The sequence below is a fragment of the Pantherophis guttatus genome, chromosome 2 (genome assembly GCF_059756535.1).
Source record: "Pantherophis guttatus breed Tessera chromosome 2, ASM5975653v1, whole genome shotgun sequence".
Taxonomy (NCBI): Eukaryota; Metazoa; Chordata; class Lepidosauria; order Squamata; family Colubridae; genus Pantherophis; species Pantherophis guttatus.
Window position 1 is genome coordinate 249,744,444 of NC_142064.1, and position 20,727 is coordinate 249,765,170.

General features: G+C 42.7%; 1 protein-coding gene across 1 annotated transcript in view; it reads right to left on the minus strand.

Annotated features, from left to right (window-relative positions):
* Positions 1-20,476, minus strand: part of IL17RE (interleukin 17 receptor E) — a 37,641-nt gene extending 17,165 nt beyond the window's left edge. Inside the window, exons 1-9 of the mRNA XM_034431738.3 lie at positions 20,106-20,476; positions 14,207-14,222; positions 10,123-10,278; positions 8,287-8,390; positions 4,905-5,028; positions 4,116-4,223; positions 3,010-3,143; positions 2,048-2,116; positions 1,353-1,419 (exon numbers count right to left, since the gene is read on the minus strand). Of these exons, the coding sequence (XP_034287629.2) occupies positions 1,353-1,419; positions 2,048-2,116; positions 3,010-3,143; positions 4,116-4,223; positions 4,905-5,028; positions 8,287-8,390; positions 10,123-10,278; positions 14,207-14,222; positions 20,106-20,222 (895 nt within the window). The 5' untranslated portion in view covers positions 20,223-20,476. The remainder of the gene's footprint in view (positions 1-1,352; positions 1,420-2,047; positions 2,117-3,009; positions 3,144-4,115; positions 4,224-4,904; positions 5,029-8,286; positions 8,391-10,122; positions 10,279-14,206; positions 14,223-20,105) is intronic.
* Between the last annotated feature and the right edge of the window lie 251 nt (positions 20,477-20,727).

Genomic DNA, 20,727 nt, shown 5'->3' on the forward strand with positions numbered 1-20,727 from the left:
TAAGCTCCCACATGTATAATAGCTACAATTTTGTTAAATATAAACTGGCTGGGTTCACAAATCGCAGAAAGTCTAAACAAATAAACCATGCTAAGGCTGATGTTTAAACCTGGCCAATGAGAGCCAACTAATCATTGATGAGCCAACTAATTCTGCAAACATTTGCTGAGCACGACTTGGAAATAATTGTTTTGAACACCACAATCTCTCTTGTTTGATTGGTGAATCAAACAAGCCCCTGTCCCTTTAGCAGAACAAAAAGGAGCATTTTCAGACAACATATGTATTCATTAAGCAAGTCAGAGATTCCTTATGACTGAATGATCAGGCAATGATCTGGAAGAGTTTAAGTTTATCTGTTATGTATAGTACATAGTATTGTGTTTGTCAGTGTGTGTGCTTTGACGTCATTCTTGACTCCAGGCAGCTTCCTGGACAAGTCTATGATGTTTTCTTGGCAATAATTTCAGAACTTCATTTTTCTTCTTCTTAGAGTTGAGAGAAGGTGTCCAACCCAAGGTCACCAGGCCGATTTCATTAAAATGTTATTACGCAAGACTAGAACTTATGGTCTCCCGGCTTCTAGCCTAGTGCCTTAAACTACTACTCTAAAGTATTTCTTTATGTAGAAATTAGCTAATGAATATTTTATGGCAACGAGATAAACAATGTCTGAGCAACAAGATACTGGTAAAAAGGTGAGGTTAATAAAAACACAAAACAAAAACCTGTTCTCCATATTGATCATTATTATTATCTTCCTGGTTACATTCCAGATTACTAGTTTCCTGCTATCACATCAGTCTGTTTCTTGCCTCCAAGCTAACTAACAGACTTTCTGAGTAGAGAAGAAAAAAACAGCAGGGCTCTAAAGGCCACCGAGGTATGGGCATGAACCAGGAACACCTAGAGATAATCCACATATACCCACCATTGAAAAGAGACAATAAAAAAGCTAAAAAGGAAACAAGAATATTCTCTTCAGTAGCCAACATGCAGATAAGCAGGGATTAACACCAGACAAAAATCAAGCAAACAACCAAGCAGAAAACAATACCTTGATCAAGGAACTATCAAGATCACACACCCCTCAACAATGGCAGGGTAAGCTATTGTGTATAACCAGGGAGCAAATCTCATACTCCCTAGCACTGATGATGTTACCTAATTGGGTAATGAAATGCAAACGACCAAGCTCAGAGCACCAAGAATTCCACAGTATGGGCATCAGATATTTGCCATTTGTGAGCCACTGACTCTTCCCATAACCTATGAAATCCCAGCTCCTGATCAACCAATTATTTTTTTTAAAAAAACCCACTATCATCAATCTTGCCTAAAGCAGAACTCACAGGCTTTTGGCTGATCCTGGAAAGGACACACCATCTTGCGTAAGCTGTCTTGGTGGTTATGTGATGCCTGCAGAAAAAGAAGCTAAGTCAGAAAGATGCTAGTTGATTGCATCCCATCCTTGGCTCAGTGGTTAACCTCAGGTGGGGCCAAGGATGGAAATTGCCAAGAGCCCTTCAAATAATATCTTGCCACCTTTTGAATAGATCAACAAAGGCATTTATAGAGCTGCGGTGGCGCAGTGGTTAGAGTGCAGTACTGCAGGCTACTGCTGATCACTGGCTGCCAGCAGTTTGGCAGATCGAATCTCACCAGGCTCAAGTTTGACTTAGCCTTCCATCCTTCTGAGGTCGGTAAAATGAGGACCCAGATTGTTGAGGGCAATAGGCTGACTCTGTAGACTGCTTAGAGAAGGCTGTAAAGCACTGTGAAGCGGTATATAAGTTTAAGTGCTATTGCTATTATGTTTAGCCATTCTATCTTTAAGTTGTACGGCAGCCAGAATCACTTTTTTTGTGAAATGAGCAGCCATATAAATGTCATGAATAAATAAATCAATTAAAATATACAAAGAAATCTAGTGAAATCTGTCAGGAGACTGAATTTCATAGGGTTCTTTAATCCCTCTCTCCAAATTTTGCATTGTCCCCCACTTCAAAAAAACCACACTTGGAACCTCTTGAGGTGCCGCACCCACCTCTATGCACAGACAGGGAAGAAGGAACTCGTACGGCAGCACTGCAGGGCGATGTTTGGAAACCAGTACCTGGCAGGTAAAGAGAAAACAAGCCATTAAAAAAAAACACAAACAAATAAGCAAAATTCAACTCTTGAGTTCTACATGAGACACCAGGGACAACCAAATAACAGCAAAATAAAATGAGCATTAAAAAAATAGTGCCTCCGAACAAATCCAGAGTTCCAGAATCTGAAACTCATCACATCTGAACTATTACAGATGGTCCTTCACTTACAACCATAACCATAAGTGAGACAGTTGTTAAGTGAGTTTTGCCTCATTTTACGACCTTTCTTGCTAGTTGTTAAGTGAATCACTGCAGTTGTTAAATTAGTAGCACATTTGCTAAGTGAATCTGGCTTTCCAATTTATTTTGCCTTTCAGAAAGTTGCAAAAGGTGATCACACAATTCCAGGACACTGCAGCTGTTATGAATATGAGCCAGTTGCCAAGGGCCTGAATTTTGACTGTGGGGATGTTGCAACGGTCATGTGAAACATGGTCCTAAGTCACTTTTTTCAGTGCCACCGTAACTGTGAAAAGTCATTAAATTAACTATTGTAAGTCGACGACTACCTGTAATACAATTTAATGGTTTAATAGTTTAATAATTTCTATGTATTGGGGGGGGGGACCAGGGAGGAAACTAGCCATCAATTGGGCATCCCTAGATGGTGCAGTGGGAAAAAGCTTGGAGGGCAAGGATGAAGGGAACATCCTAAGATGCCCTTTTGCATTCCTGATGCCAGACCAGAAAGATTTGTTCCCCACAAGGCTTCCAACATTTACTTCTGCCAACATTGTTTGCTTTCTGCAATGCTCCTGGCCTCAGTTTCTCTTTCTTCTCACCCCCCCCACCACCACTGCCATCATCCATGGGTGTTTTCCACATTAGTCTTTTTTCCCCTTTATGAACCCACCTCCTGATGGAAAGATTGGTGCAGTTCTGTGCATACCCTGCCCAGGTTATGACACAGGCGTGCAGTGATGGCCTTGGGAGCAGACACCTCAATAGCCCGGGAAGCTGGTACCCATTTGTACTGGAACTCAGGTGCTGAAAATTAAGAAAATTAAGTCTCATCATATGACAAGTTTCTTTATAGGAGGGGGGGTCAAACTCAAGGCCCGCAGGCTGGATCTGCCCCCCAATGTGGTTGGATCCGTCCCTTGGGGCCGTCCTGCATCGCACCGGCCCGGTCTACCCAACTCAAAGAGGAAACATCAGGCCAGCATGGCTTCGGCCCAGTCTACCCAATGCAAAGAGGAAACATGACATCAGTTTGGGGAGTGGCATCAAGCTGGCCACGCCCACCCAGTCAGTCACACTTGCCCATCCCCCCAAGGTCAACCACAGCCCCGACGCAGCCCTCAATGAAATTGAGTTTGACAACCCTGCTTTATAGCAACAGTCTCCCCTGTAATTATAATTATAATATTTTATTTGTTTTTCAAGTTTCCTGAAAAAACAAAATTGTCTTTTGTTGTCAAGAGGCTACAACCACAAAGCCTCCTTGCCACGGCACACTAGTTTTTTCCCCAGGACATGAGTTCATGGCAATCGCTGTACAGCTAATTTGACCCCCAAATTTCCAATGCTAAGCAAAGAAGTTGTTTAGTGAGTTTTACGATCTTTTTGGCAAAGTTGTTAAATATATCAGTGCGGCTGTTAAGTGAATCATGCGATCATTAAGCCAATCTGTCAGCCTCCGCTCTTTCATAGCTTACTTGCTCGGCTGCCATGAAATGGAGGAAGGGGGGGAGCTCTTGGGATTCTTGGGAGGGGGAAGCGAACTGGAGGAAAATGAAAGTGAATCTTTGCTGAAGCGTCTCAAGGTCAACGGTCGTGGCATAGCAAGAGGATGACCCTGCCAGACATTTGCTCCCACATGACCCCTGGAGAACCTGTGGATTGGATGATTTACGCTGGACAGTTGGGGTGGGATGCTTTCTATATGTGATTTTCGCGCCTTTGCTTCAGACCTTGCTTTTCTTTGACTGCATTCAGTTCTTATCCAGTAAAAGTTACCTTTCTCTATGAAAATGGAGTCGGGGTTTTTCTTTATTGGATAATGAAAGGAGGCCGTCCTGACAGAGGGTTCCCCTTCTCCGCCCGACTCTGCTTGCCAGAAGCCACCTGGGAAGGTTACAAAGGGTGATCAAATGACCTCAAGACAAAGGAACTGTTTGAAATACATGCCAGTTGCCAAGCACCTGAATTTTGATCATGTGACCAGGGGAATGCTGCAACCAGGGGTGGGACTCAGCTGGTTCGTGCGAACCGGTAGTTGTGACCTGTGGGTGGACCCGTCCACCCACTCCGGCAGTATGCTGTCCTATTTAGCTGTGTTTTTTGAGCCGCGCACATGAGTGCAAGTACACACTCGAGCAAACCGCATGCACAGAAGGCCCCGCACATGCGTGTTCACATTTTCAGTGCTGGGACAAACCGGTTGTTAAATTATGTGAAGCCCACCTCTGGCTGCAATACTCATAAGTGTGAAAAACAATCATAAGTCAGTTTTTTCAACGCGATTATAACTTTGAACAGTCACTAAATGAATGGTTGTAAGTCGAGACTACCTGTGTTTTGTTATCAGCTCACACTAGAGGGCGCTCAAAGATGGCTGGAACTGGTGTTTTCCCTCTTATCCCAGTTTAAAACCTTCCAACGATCTCCTGACCATTTCTCTTCTTCACTTAACTCTCTATGCTGAGGTTCTTGGTGTCCAGCAGAAGTAGTTTTGGGATTTTCTAAATACACATTTGAAGTGAGGTGACGCAAGCATGGTTTATGTGCCCTGTAAAAGTGTCTTACCTGATTGGTTATTAGTGACTGTATAGTTCTGGCTGAGTTTTAGCTTCCCGGAAGGAATGGTCTTCACTGAGACAAGTATCTGATCACGACTGGCCACCTGGAAGCTGCCAAACTGCATCTGCCACTGGAAAAACAATGCTGGGGTCAGAAATGTTCCTTTCATTATTCCCAGCGTGTGAATCATGATGGATCTTCCCAAGCCTCCGAGGTAGGGCAGATTAGAAACCCAAAGTCATGCAAACCCATACTACTTGTATTACAAGCATATAAGTTACATAATTGCCCAAGTCCTAAGGTAGTCCCAAAGGTGCTTTTTCAAGAGGCAACTGGACTTTCTGTTTTTGCTTTGAAGATGTTTTGCTTCACATCCAAGAAGCTTCTTTAGCTTCACATCCAAGAAGCTTCTTGAGCTTCTTGAGCTTCACATCCAAGAAGCTTCTTGAGCTTCACATCCAAGAAGCTTCTTGAGCTTCACATCCAAGAAGCTTCTTGAGCTTCACATCCAAGAAGCTTCTTGAGCTTCACATCCAAGAAGCTTCTTGAGCTTCACATCCAAGAAGCTTCTTGAGCTTCACATCCAAGAAGCTTCTTGAGCTTCACATCCAAGAAGCTTCTTGAGCTTCTTGAGCTGAAGCAGCTTCTTGGATGAGAAGCGAAACGTCTTCAAAGAAAAACCGGAAAGTCCAGTGGCCTCTTGAAAAAGCACCTTTGGGACAATCATGACCTGGATGACTGAGAATCTCCATAGACAAGTCTGAAGGTACTTTTCCCCTCCCCCTCCCTTTATCTTTGTGAGAACTAGCGATGGTTTTGTCTAAAATGTTTACTCAAGTTATAGGTCTTGTCCAGACTCAGTTTAATTTATCTGCCCATTGTCTCGGTTGTTTGTCTTCTTCCTGTTTCCTTTTGCCCATTGCAGATCCTTGGCCTAATTCAAGAACTACCACCATTTGAATTCTCTGGGTTTTTTTTTTTTTTTTTTTTTAATTTGATTTATATGCCACCCTTCTCTGGAGACTCAGGGCGGTTTACAATGCATTAAGCAATAGCCTTCATCCTTTTGTATATTCATACAAAGTCAGCTTATTGCCCCCACAAACTGGGTCCTCAATTTGCCTACCTTAGAAAGGATGGAAGGCTGAGTCAACCTTGAGCCTTGGCGAGATTCAAACCTGCAGTAATTGCAGGCAGCTGGTCTTAATAACAGGGTGCTTTAAACCACTGTACTACCAAGGCTCCTATTCATCGATTCACACTGATAAGATTTATATTCCACTTTTTCTCCCGGAACTGAAGGAGGCATATGCTCTTTTGAGTTGGGCTGAGAGAGATGACAAACCATCTGATAAGCTTTTGAGGGCTGAAGATGGACTTCAGCCAGTTCTCCTACAGCCTACGATACAGCCACGCAATTGCCTAACTTCAGCTCAATGATGACTCATGAATTGCTTTTTAAAGGAATGTGTTGATGATGCAGCCTTCTTCTCACCAGCCCTGTGAATCATCTGCAGCATCTATTCCCAGTGTCAGGATAACCGTCTATCCCCCAGCCTTGTGAATCAGGTACCACTGGTGATCCAAGAAGTGAACAGAGTCTAAATCAAAAGAGGAGAGCCCTCTTGCTGTACCGGGCATGCACCTGATCCATTTGGTGGGAAGGGGCTTCTCAGTTGAATAGAAAAGGACAACTTCTCCTGTAATAAGACTCAGTCATAGAATAGAATAGAATAACAGAGTTGGAAGGGACCTTGGAGGTCTTCTAGTCCAACTCCCTGCTTAGGCAGGAAACCCTACATCACTTCAGGCAAATGGTTATCCAGCATCTTCTTAAAAACTTCCAGTGTTGGAGCATTCACAACTTCTGGAGGCAAGTCGTTCCACTGATTAATTGTTCTAACTGTCAGGAAATTTCTCCTTAGTTCTAAGTTGCTTCTCTCCTTGATTAGTTTCCACCCATTGATTCTTGTCCTGCCCTCAGGTGCTTTGGAGAATAGCTTGACTCCCTCTTCTTTGTGGCAGCCCCTGAGGTATTGGAACACTGCTGTCATGTCTCCCCTAATCCTTCTTTTCATTAAACTAGACATACCCAGTTCCTGCAACCGTTCTTCATATGTTTTAGACTCCACTCCCCTAATCATCTTTGTTGCTCTTCTCTGCACTCTTTCTAGAGTCTCCACATCTTTTTTACATCGTGGTGACCAAAACTGGATGAGTATTCCAAGTGTGGCCTTACCAAGGCATTGTAAAGTGATATTAACACTTCACATGATCACTTCACATGGACTGCATCTCATCACTGGATCTACAGGTTTATAAAGATCCAGGCTAGAAGAGGTTACAAGAGGCAGAAATTCTACACCTACAGTTTTCCCTGGATGGAACAAAGTACTTAACTCACTGAATTTCTGCCTGTTATACAACTTGTATTGATACAGGTAGTCCTCAACTTATGACCATAATTAACACACACACACACGGAAACTTCTGTTGTTTGTAATGGTATAGGGTCTCCTGCTTGAGCAAAGATTGGACTAGAAAACCTCCAGGGTCCCTTTCCAACTCGGTTATTCTGTTATTATTAAGACAGTTGTTAAGTGAATCGCTATAGTTGTTGAGTTAGTAACAACTAAGGACTAGTTGAGTTGTTAAGTAAATCTGGGTTATAATAACCCCTCCACCCACACCCCGGCAACAACACACATTCATACCACCCATTTAATGGTCTCAATCCCACTGGGTTCCCCAGCTCCGCTGGCAGAATCACATCTTTAGGGCCTTCCAAAAAAGTGTTAGAGCGGGGGCCAGTCTAATCTCTTGGGAGGATTGTTAAGAGTTTGCAGCAATCCAACCAGCACACAAGTAAATAATTCAGCAGGATTCATGTATAAAAGAAACTTCTTTATATACAGTAATATGAAGCATGATGCATGTATACAATACCCATGCAGCAGAAGCCAGAACCAGAACTCAGAATCCAGAAGCACAGAATCAATAGAAGCAATATTCACAGAATCAATATAATACAGAAGCTATATTGCAAGGACAAAGCAACTCTTACATACAAATCAGTCAAGCTAAACCACGCCCAGGCTCTGAGCCATCTGGGTCACCAAACAGTTCCCATTGGCTGACCTGTTAACATGTCTATTCCAATTTATGAACTCTTATATACTGTTCCAGAGAGAGGGAGCAACCATGGAGAAGGCCCTTCTTCTGGGTCCCGCCAGATATATCTCCTTAGGGGATGGGATCCGTAACATTCCTTGCCTCCCTGCTCTAGTGGGTTGGGTAGATCTGACCGACAAGAGATGGTCTCTCAGATAACCTGGTCCCAAAATGGGTCAATCTAGAAGAGCCTTATGTTTTTGTGCACTTGGGTTACCTTAGCCCCAGTATTGTTCTGATGCTCTCGCGTTTTCACGACCCGAAGCTTGCCGTAACGGTTAGAATTTAGAACGAGAAAATCCAGTTCTAAGCCTTCAATACCTAAAGTCAAAACAAACAAGAAGGGACGATTTTATATCTTAACTTTCCCAAACAGGGTGACTTCCGTGTGTTTTATATTTATTTTGCATGATTTATATACTTATTGGATTTACAGGTAGTCCTCGACTTACAACCCCAATTGAGCCCAACATTTCTATGGTTAAGTGGGATATTTGTTAAGTGAGTTTTGTCCCATTTTATGACCTTTCTTGCCCCAGTTGTTCAGTGAAACCCTGCAGCTGATAAGTTAGTAACCCGGTTGTTAAGTGAATCGGGCTTCCCCATTGACTTTGCTTGTCAAAAGGTGATCACATGACACTGGGACACAGCAACGGTCATAAGTATGAACCAGTTACCAAGCCTCTGAATTTTGATCACATGATCATGGGGATCCTACGAAGGTTGCAAGTGTGAAAAAATGATCCTCTAAGTCACTTTTTTTTAGTGCTGTTGTAACTTTGGACGGTCACTAAATGAAAGCATCATAAGTCAAGGACTACCTGTATTACCCACTGCAAACCCAGCACTCTGCAACTGACAATTTTATTTTATTTATTTATTTTATTTTATTTTTATACCGCCCTTCTCCAACAGGACTCAGGGCGGTGAACAGCCGAGATAAGCCGACAATAAGGCAGCATTTTAAAAACTCGCCCACAATAATAAAATAACATTATGTAGCTATAAAATCATAAAACAAAACATGAAACAAAATACTCCGCCCCATCCTAAGCATCGTGTAGAGGCCAGCTTCCATTCAAGCAGGAGGCGTGAGGCTAGGCCAAAGCCACCCTACTTAAAAGTGGTGCAGGCACGTAACCAGCGTGGACCAAAGCCAGGAAAAGTTCCTCAGAGAAAGGAACCAAGTCATTAAGGCAACAAAAGGACAAAAGTTGGATCTGAGCACATGGCAAGCCTCTCCCCAAGTCTCACCAACAAAGGAGTTGGGCCTGCATGGGATGCCACTCCCCATCAACTCTGGGATAAAAAAAGGTCCTGAATCTGCCCAGCCTTTGAGTTGTTTTGGGATCCCAGGCTAATGCCTGGCAGCCTAGTAGGGGACACTGGGTAAGTGTGGATGAGTGTGCGCGTGTGTTACAGTGGTGGGTTGCCCTCGGTTCAGATCAGTTCTATAGAACCGGTAGTAAAACCAGCAGGAGGCTCCACCCACTGACCCCGACGTCATCAGAACGCTCCTGCGCATGCACAGAAGAGCACGTGCGTGAGCGAAGAGCGCACAAGCAAAGAGCGTGCGCACAGCCCCGTTGCGAACCAGTAGTAAAGGTGAATAGAACCCACCCCTGGTGTGTTAGTCACCCGGTTGTTAAGTGAATTGACTTCCCCATTGACTTCGCTTGACAAAAGGTGATCACATGACCCTGGGACACAGCAATGGTCATAAGTATGAACCAGTTGCCAAGCCTCTGAATTTTGATCACATGATCCTACGAAGGTTGCAAGTGTCACTTTTTTTTAGTGCCAGGGTTGATTTTAAGATGGGCAGCTATACAGCTGTTTTAAGTAAATACTGTAATATTAAAATAAATAAATAAATGCATAAAATAATGTATTCAAGCCCGTTCCTTAGAAAGGCATTCCCATTTCCAACTTGACCTACTGTATAAACACTCCAAATATTCTATCAAGATTCCCCCAAATATTGCACCCTAGACAACTTGGGCTGCTCTTCAGCAAACTAATCCCCATCTTCAACACCTGGGCCCCATCATACCTGTAGAGTTCAGAGCCACATAGACCTGCAGACAGGTCTGTCTTTCATCCTTGCAACACTGAACTGTGCTTAGGAGAAGGGCTGGCAACAGCTGAGATGGGCTTTCCTGCCTCTTGTGCTGGCATTGGGAACAGAGGCTGGGTAGATCTCCCTCTCCTGTTGAAGAGAGTAAAAAGTGAGAATGAAAGGCAGAGACAAATCATTTTTTCTAATGTCAAGGGGAGAGGGATAAATAGGGACACGGGAAATCAGGGAAGTCACAGAAAAGAAGCAGATGGGCCCAAGACAGGGATTGACCACAGGGATCCAAAAATTCAAGATGGTGGCCGCATTAAACGACCCGTGTAAAAAAAGATGGAGCTTTGATCATATGGTTACAGCCCTAATGTTCACTTTTTCAACCTTTTTCTTTGTAGACATCCATGATCCATAATAAAAACGAACCCCAAATTAAATTTAAAAGACAACGCCTTCAAATCGATCTTAAATCTTAGTGACTCTAAGGTATTTTCTTAGCAGGAGTATGGAAATGATTGGCCATTGCTAACTTCCAGGCAGATTTTTTTTGTTGTTGTTGGTTGGTTTCTTCCTAGTCTAACCTACAGGCAAAATGTTGCTTGGTGGTCTCCTATCCAGGTCCTAACTCGATCCACTCTTGCTTAGCTCCAGATTGGGTCAAGCAGATACAGTGCTAGTATAGTATATCTATGCCATCACTCCTCTCTTTCATATCACTGCAACAGCAGTTGTGGAAAAGCTCTAGAGACAAATCCAAAGGTTTGAGGGCCACATATACAGTAACTTAAGTCAGTACCTTCAAATACAGAGCAAAGAACAGCAAATCCGGTCCTTAATAAATTATAGAAGAAGGACGCAAATTTGTAGAACAGTGTTAACGTTGGTCATGTTGAGATGTGGGGACTTCCAGAATTCCTCAGGCAGAATGTTGATAAACAATGAATTAAAGCATCAAGCTAGAAAGTGGGAGACGTGAGTTCAGTTGTGGAATTCAGATTTTTTTACTACCGGTTCTGTGGGCGTGATTTGCTGGGCGTGGGGTGGCTTGGCTTGGTGGGTGTGGCAGGAGAAGGATACTGCAAAATCTCCATTCCCACCGCCACTCCAGGGGAAGAATACTGCAAAATCCCCATTCCCACCCCCACTCCTAGGGGAAGGATATTACAAAATCTCCATTCCCACCCCACTCTGGAGCCAGCCAGAGGTGGTATTTGCCGGTTCTTCGAACTACTCAAAATTTCCGCTACTGGTTTTCCAGAACCTGTCAGAACCTGCTGAATTTCATCCCTGCGTGAGTTCTAGTCTTGCATTACACACAAAGCTAGCTGGGTGACCTTGGGCCAGTCCCTCTCTCTCTCAGCCCTAGGAAAAAGGCAGCAAGGGAAAACAAGAAAAACCACAGGTACCTGCCCAGGCAGCCATCAGAAATGAAAAATTGACTCAAAGGCATATACACACACACGCATTTTTTAAAAAATCCCATTGAGCTTCCTAGGGGGGGAAAACCAGAAATATTTCAAAGCTATAATTAATAACTGTGTAGTAGAGCGGCCTGAATCCCATCACCTGATCTTGAAGCCACGTTGGGCCTCAATTCAAATTTTTAAACTGTTATCTTCTTTGGTTGCTGTGTGCCTCAATCTTTGTATTTATGATAGGAATCATTTTTGATTTTGCCATCCAGAGTTATTTTTGAGATGGGCAGCCACACGAATTGAATAATGAAATAAATAAATATGCAAACAGGCAAATTGAACTGCAAACAGGTTCTAGGGCAGGGGTCAGCAACCTGCGGCTCTGGAGCCGCATGTGGCTCTTTCATTCCTCTGCTGCGGCTGTCACTAAAAATATGAGTCACAACCGGCAATTTGCAACACCTGCTGGCATGCAATTTAGTGAGCTTTTCAACCCCTGGTAGGCCAACCATGGATAAATCCAAGAAAAGAAAAGTTTCAGAAGAAAACAGAATGTTTAATTCAACTACATATGATAGTTTTGTGGCTGCTCAAGAAATAGTCAGGCACGGGAAGGGTTTTGTGACTCCCGCTGTTTTCTTTTCTGTGGAAACGGGTCCAAGTAGCTCTTTGAATGTTTAAGGTTGCAGATCCCTGTTCTAGGGCAAAGTTTACATTAACCCCCATGCAACCTTTCTCCCTGAAGGTGTATAAGGCAACAAAGGTGTAAGGCAATGCATATGTCTCTATAGAAAGAGAACAGACAAGAAAAACCTTTCAGTAACTCCCACCAAAAACCCATATATGTTTACCTACTCCCTCGTAAGTGACCATAGAGGAGTGGTCCGTTTGAATGCTCTTGGTGACACATTTGCCTGGTTTATAATCAACCTATCATTTGTTTGATTATGTCTTTGCCTGATGTGCAAACTCAGCCATTATCTTCCTTTTCATGTAATCCTCAAATAAACAAATACATTTACAGACTGGATAAGGAAGCTTGTTTGGATACCTAACTGGCATTATGTAGTGTCTATACAATAGCCGATTGTTAAGTCTATTTACAATGGCTACTTGCACATGCTCCAAAGGATGGAGGACAGAAGTAAAACAGGGCAGGATTTCTGCAATATTAGCACTTAACATAGAAAAGAACAAGTCATCTATTACAGTAAGGGCATGGATTTCTTCTGAGTTTCTCCAAAGCAACCAGCATGCTTGATTGACTGCATTCACACAGTGCCACGTAACAGGGTGAACTCTCTTTACTTGTCCCAGCTTCTGCCAACCTAGCAGTTCGAAAGCATGTAAAAAAAAAAAATGCAAGTAGAAAAAGAGGGACCACCTTTGGTGGGAAGGTAACAGTGTTGCGTGCGCCTTTGCCGTTTAGTCATGCCGGCCACGTGACCACGGAGACGTCTTTGGACAGTGCTGGCTCTTCGGCTTTGAAACGAAGCAATACAGGGAGACAACTGACTTTGAAATTCTCACTGTATTGTTTTATAGACACGGGCACTCCCTCAAAGGACCTTGGCTTTAAAAAGTGCCTACATAGGCACTTTTCAGTCAGTCAGTCATTACCAGGGGTGGGCTGCTGGGGGTTCGCAGGGGTTTGGGAGAACCTCTAGCTAAGATTCTGTGCAATTTGGAGAACCCCCAAATCCCACTCCTGGCTGGCCCCGCCCACCCTGCCCCGCCCCTCCCAGGAGTCCCCACATGGCTCATTTTGCACGCAGGTAAGTGCAGGGCGCCCGCGGAGGCTCGGGGAGGGCATGCAGGAGGCCGACTAGGCCACACCCACCAAGGCTACTCCCACGCAGCAACTGGGCAGGAACCCCTTGCTAAAATTTCTGAAGCCCACCCCTGGTCATTTCCTGGGCAGAAACTACTGCAGAAGGCCGGGGTCAGATCTCCCCAGCAGCCCAAGCCAAGGTGACCACCAAGGGTCACGCTTACTATTCAGTGTGGAGGGAGCAGGTTCAGATTCAAAGCAGCCTCAGGTAACCAATTGGAGCCGGTTCAAATCCCAGCCCCTGAGGATATCATCAAAACTTTTTAACAGCAAGAGAAGGTGGAACATCTAACTTTCAAATTTAGCTGGGCAGCTGGGAATAACATCAAGGTAATATAATTATGATTGTTTTTTTTTAAAAAGTCAACACGGTATCTTCATGCCGTGGGTAAGAGGATATGTTAGAATAGCACTAAAATCAAAAAGCTATTCAAAATCCATGAGGGCAAATTTAACAGTTTTTGTGGTGGTGCACTATTGCTCTCAAGTCACCATGCCTTGCAATCAAATCTGCATTAGTTGCCTACCAATAAAGGAGAATATGTTTAACTCAGAGTTGAAATGAGAGGTCCTTGGTGCTCTCTGAGCTTGGTTGTTTTCTTGCAGACATTTCATTACCCAACTAGGTAACATCATCAGTGCTAGTCAAGATAATCAATCAGATGAGAGCACCAAGGACCCCTCATTGGTTGTCTACTCCAACCTCAGCCCAGTTGAATGCAGTGAGATCTCCAGTCCTCACCCACCCAATTGCTATCTCCATCCCTCTGGGCTCAAATTTAACACAGAGTAAGTTCCATAAAAATGTTAATTTTCTTACCATAAATACTGCAATCCTGCAAAACAAGAAAGAAAAATAGAATTAGAGGGCAAAAGTTAAATCAAAGGCCTCTCTTTATAAAACAGAACATTCACAGAACAGTAAACAAGCTGCCTGAGGCCTCTTCAGGAGGCCTTGAGAATGTGTATTGAGTGTGTATTGGAAATATTTACTGGCTTTTGGCCAACCCTTGTTGAGTCCCGGAGGTGACAAGAGATAAAGGAACAACTTCTTCACACAACATCTAATACAATTTGGGGACTTTCGTCACCACAAAGATACCATGGCTGCTGATCTTGAAGGCCATCTACACTCTTGAAGGCCATCTACACTCTTGGAGGCCATCTACATGGCTGTGTAAAAACTGACAGTTGAGAAATGGATGCAACTCCATGGTATCAAAGCACAATTGCTGACATAACCTTCGTATGGGAGTTTCCATTCTGTTGGGAAGCACCGTACCAAAGGCTCTTCTTAAATTCTTTTGAAAGACACCGAGATTCTCAGGACTTGAGCAAATCCTAATTTTTCTAAGAATGAAGGGATTGAGGAAAACACTGCAGCTGCCCACATGATCCCCATGTAATGTAATCACGTTACTTCGTTTACCAAACTCTGCAATGACTTTAATATGGCCTAGTCAAAAAAAAAAATCCACCAGATGATCCTGCTTCCCCCACCTACACAATCTTCTATTAGTCATTTGCGATCTAAGACAAAATGGAGATCAGGGATAGGAAAGTTGGCTTTCTTTCGATATTTCTCTCTGCGGTTGTTGACAGATGATTCTTATCGCAGGAGACTGGCAATTGACAAGCCAGCTTTTGCTCTCATTTCGTTTCTCAGTGTGGGGAGATTTGCCTTGATGCATTTAGTGTGCCCACAGATGTGGTTTTCTGTTCCTGCATGAGGGCAACCTCTGCTCTAACCAAGTGGATGCATAGAGAGAGGCACACCTTCGATTGTGTAACACTTGCCAGTAACAAATCACTGAAAAACATTTGAGCTGCTGTGTGTTTTCGCTGCAGCAACATTACTCAATCAGTTCTGGGTACAAGGGGAAAGCCAGGGATTTAAAGCTGGGATAGACAACCAGATACGTTCAAATTATAAAAATCTTAATTAGGAGGCAAAGTTTTAGTTATAGAAAACTGGCTGAATTCAACCGATTTTTTGTTTTTTTTAGTTTTTACAAAACTCTATTAAGTTCCACCAAACACAGTTTGAAAAAAAAAAACCCAAACCTGTTTTGTTTTGGGACTTTATTTCTATCATCCCCAGATAGCTTACCCAAAGCAAGGGAATATGGGAGATGTAGTCCAAAAAAATCTAGAAGGCCCCAATTTATAGGTCAACAAATACAGACTTCTATAAGTAGACCTTGACTTACGACCACAATGGAGCCCAAAGTTTATGTTGCTAAGTGAAACATTTGTTAAGTGAGTTTTGCCCCATTTTACGACCTTTCTTGACACAGTTGTTGAGTGAATCATTGCAGTTGTTAAGCCAATAACACTGTTGTTAAGTGAATCTGGCTTCCCTATTGACTTTGCTTGTCAGGAGGTCACAAAAGCTGATCACAGGACCGCTGGACCCTACAACTGTCATAAACACATGCCAGTTGTCAAGCATTCGAATTTTGATCATGTGACCAAGATCACGTGCAAATGTCGTAAATGTGAAAAATCACTTTTTCCAGTGCCAGTGTAACTTTGAACGGTCACTCAATGAGCTATTGTAAGTCAAGGACAACCTGTACTTACTATGAAGAATAAATATCTTACAGCAGACAGTCAAGTTTTGTTTAAAATTGTCTCTGAGAGTTTTGCAACAGACTGAGACATAAAAAGCAAGCTTATCTCATCAACAATGGTAAAGACAAGGTGCCTTTGATTTCCTCCTTCCCCCAATATTGTATCCATACCAGTCAATCATCATCATTTTCCTCTTCCCTTCCCATCACTATTTCCTTTTGTGTCATGTTATTTTATTATAAAAATGATGGCAACGATTACGATGATTGACGCATATAACCAGTGGTGAAATCCAATTTTTTTTACTACCGGTTCTGTGGGCGTGGCTTGGTAGGCATGGTGTGGGTTGGTGGGCGTGGCTTGGTGGGCATGGCAGGGGAAGGATACTGCAAAATATCCATTCCCACCCCACTCTGGGACCAGCCAGAGGTGGTATTTGCCAGTTCTCCGAACTACTCAAAATTTCTGCTACCGGTTCTCTAGATCCTGTCAGAACCTGCTGGATTTCACCCCTGCATATAACCCCTTAAGAGTTTTTTCAGCTGAAGAGGAAAGGAGTGTAAAATACTTAATAATTATTTTTGTTAATAAATAAATGAAAACTGATGGGGTTTTTGGCATGGAAAATAAGATGAAGGAAAAAGTTTCTTCTGCTAAAGGTCCAGGTGTTGCATTAATGTTTAGGGCACAAATATTTGGCTGGAAGACAAAATATCTGGAGGAAAACATGAAAACCAGGCCCCTGTGTAGAATTGTGAGAAAAGAGCCCACAGGTAATATTGAGAATTTACCCTGCATTAATACCTAATTTAGCTCAAGTGAGTACAAATTCACTATTATTACATTACATTAATCCATTTTCGGTAGCAATACCTGCATGAAAATAAATACAAAGTCTTTGAAGTTCTAAACCTGTTATGGGAGGGGGGGGGCAGTATGATATTATATAAGCAAGTAAAGTAGAGAATGGGCAGAAAGTCAATAGTTTGTTTCTCTTTGCTACAGAAAGTGCTAACTGAAAATTGTCACCTGTCATATTTAAGTAGTCACAAAGTGATTAAGAGCTTTGCAAAGGAGGACAAAATACTAAACTTCTAGGTGAGATTAACAAAATAAACAGCCTTAATGGGGTAAAAGTGTGTAGCTGTCAAGAAGGAGAAGGAAAAGGAAAAGGAGAAGGAAAAAGAGGATGAGAAGGAGAAGGAAAAAGAGGAGGAGAGGGTGGGAGAGGAAGTGGGGGAGGAGGAGGAGGAAGAGGAAGAGAAGGAGAAGGAGGAGAAGAAAAAGGAGGAGGAGGAGAAGAAGACAAGTAGAATATAAAGTTATCCCTCCTCTCCAAAGGGAATTGTATTTTGGGAAGAAAAACAGCTCTTACATTTCTTTGCGCAACACAGGAAAACAAAGCAATGGAAAGCTTTCCCCACAATCCTGAGAACAGCTGCATCTGCTAAATATCTCCCGACACTGAACTATTTTTTAAAATAGAAGCCCTATATGCACCATTCCTTAACTTATCTGCAAACTAAACAGAAGGATACTAGAAAAAAATCTATTTCTGTTAATAAATATACCCTGTTTTCCCGAAAATAAGACATCCCCTGATATTAAGTCCAATCGGGCTTTTGAGCACATGCACTAAAATAAGGCTCCCTCCTAAAATAAGCCCTCCCTGAAAATATTTAAACGCAGAGCTAGAAATCAGGTAAGACAGCAAGAGGAGCCCCATCTTGCTCCACGCGCCCCAAAATAATAAGACCTCCCCCAAAATAAGGCCAAGAGCTTATTTCGGGGTTAAAAAAACATAAGACAGGGTCTTATTTTCGGGGAAACACGGTACTATTCATAGGTTAGACGTTATCTGCTTCAGTTGATGCAGGAGATGATACTTTTCTGAAGCCAATGGCAGCTTAGCCCTCCACTCCAGTGCAATCCCATCATGAAGTTATAACAGTTTGGAAGTTTGCCCTTCCATTATTTCCTTCACATTCTCTATGTTCTTCTCTGTCTTCAGTGAAACTTTGTAAGTCGTAGAAAATCCTTCTTAACTTTATTACAGGCTCTGAAAGTGATAAAGTTAGGAGAACAGGCTTCCCATTTCCCATTGATCAATTGTTTTTTAAGTCTTATTCTTTTGGGATGTCTCCCCTTTTCCCCCCTTTTTGAGTTTCTGCATCCCTTGATGCACCTTAATGACGGTGTGTATGTATTGCCAATCCCTGTCACTTTCTCCAGGGTTGAGAGTTGGAAAATTAAAAGGAAGTGGGTGTTTGCGCATGTATGTGCATGCAAGAATTTATACTCTCTCACACCCACATTATGAGAACTTTATTAGGGGGGGAAAAAACCTCTTATCTTTGTTGAATGCATAAATTAGCCCTAGGGATCTTGAGTTTGACAATGTAGTATATAGCACTTGGAAAGTTGCTGTTTGTAGGTTACAATCTGGATATTAAGACTGTATCACTATCATCTGATCTGACTTCCCATCAAAGGCAAAGGACTTCCCATCAATGGGATTAGATGCAGAGATTAGGGAGATATTTGTTTACTTAATTTTGCCATTTTTTAAAAAAACCAATCTACAAGTCAAAGCTAAACTGTCATTCAAAATTCAAAATATTTTGGAATTGAATACTGTAATGTTGTTCACCAGTGTTCTTAAACACATTAATTAATTATTATTATTAAGGAAAGCCTTGTGAATTAAAATGCATGTATGCGTGAAAATAATGTACAAAAGGCATTACAAAGGGAATTATTTGCAAAACTGTGAACTTGTAGTAAAATTCAAAGACCTGCACATTAAAATACATGCAAATCGTAATACTAACTCTATAAACAGTCCAGTTCAATGAAATCAACTTCACAGATTTGCCAAAGAAGAGAGGTGAGGGAAAAAAACCCCAAATGGACAAATTTCTTTATTGCTGCTGGGTTGCACATCTTTCATGAAATGCTCAGAGAAATGCAAGCATATTTAGCAACAAATTCGTGACATAACATGCATACCCTTTAAGGCTAATGTAAGCATTTGAAATTCTCCAATTCCCTGTGATGTTTAAAAATTCTTTAACTGCCTCTGCTGCACAATAACATACTTTTAAATGTTCAGGTATTTCTACATAGACAGCCATTCTATCAATCACAACTGAGATTTTAAAACTTTATTTATTCATTCTTTTTTTGACTGTAGCTAGTGGGGAAGGTTTTTTTTTTTTTTCCTTTAAAATGCCGGAAACCTCATTCCACTTCTCCTTCTCCATTTTCTCTGCTCTCTTTCCAATACACTTGTCAATTTTGTTTGGACTGTTTAAGGAATTATCAACAATAAATGGATAAGTGATTGGTTGTCCACATCATACTAACTAAGGGATAAACTGTTGCACCTTTGTACTGTTTGTGAAATCAATTATTTCAGCCATGGACAATTCTGCCCGGAATCTGTGTCCTCTGAGCTTTGAGCCCTACTCTATCTGGTATTCTTTAAAACTAACTCAGCAATGAACTAAATACACCCTGCACATATTCAATCACATGTCCCACTTATATTATGATTTTACAGCATGAAGCTGAGCTTTAACCTGCAAGACACATTTAAAGGTAAGGCTGGTCTCCGTTACTAAGAGGGCAAACAACATACCAATAGAAGAGGGATCAGATTCCATCAAAGGTACATTTTTTTAGCAGCTTTGTTAAAGACGGCCAATGTGCCCGTGCCAGTGTTGCTAACGCCATCCGCTAATCACATTCATGATGTTGCTAAACACAAAACCTCCAGCTCTTGGATGGGCCACTTCTGACCACATGTGACAATGTCTTTTCCTTCAAACACATCCACAATCAGCCACAAGTTAGCCGAGAGGAGGTCAGAAGGATATCCTTCCTTCATAGTTCTCACCTCAGAAACCACATGGCCTCAGTCTCTCCGCTGCCTATCATGCAATGCACAGGGCACTGGAGAAGGTGCCCGCTTCATTACTCCTGGTGGCTTTCATATTCCCGTCAACCAAGAAGAAATCAACTTCCAAGGTTTCGGCATCCTCAGCATTTGAACCCTTGTACCATACGAGAGGAAGATCTCCACCAAGCCACCTACCCACCCCCCTAATTCTCTCCCCCCCCCCGCAGGAAGATAATCTCCTTACAAAGTTGGTGAGGACTTCTCCGCAGGGACACCGGTGGTGGGTCTGGAGTGCAGCAGGCTGGAGGTTCAGCAGGAAGGAGGTGAGGAGCAGCAGGACTCTCAGAGTGGGACTCCCCATGGGGTGTGGGGCTAGACCTCAGCTGGGCTGGAACATGGCTGTTGTTAAACAGTCCAAGAGTCAGATCTCTCTCGGCAGCATATCTAGGCCAGGGTAGCTGCCAGCGTGTCTCCACCCCTTTCTTCCCTTGCACACCGCGCTACCCTGCCCTGCCCTAACCTAACTAATCTTGCTAGGTTGCATTCTTTGGCTGCTGCTGTTGTGCTGCTGCTGATAAGGACAGCCGGAGTTGTACAGGGCTGTCACTGGGAGGCGGGGAAGAGGGGAAATTTCTCTCTCTCTCTCTCTCTCTCTCTCTCTCTCTCTCTCTCTCTCTCTCTCTGGTCCGTCCTACCAGGAGGACACGTTAAGTCTGTGGTAGCTCACGAAAGCTGCTGTTTTGGTGTTGTTTTTTTCAATAAAACGTGCTAGCTGAGGGGAAAAAATGAACTACCTGATTTATTTACTTTTCCCCTCAAATCCATCTTATCTCGACTTCTTCACAGAAGAAGCCCAACTGAGCTTT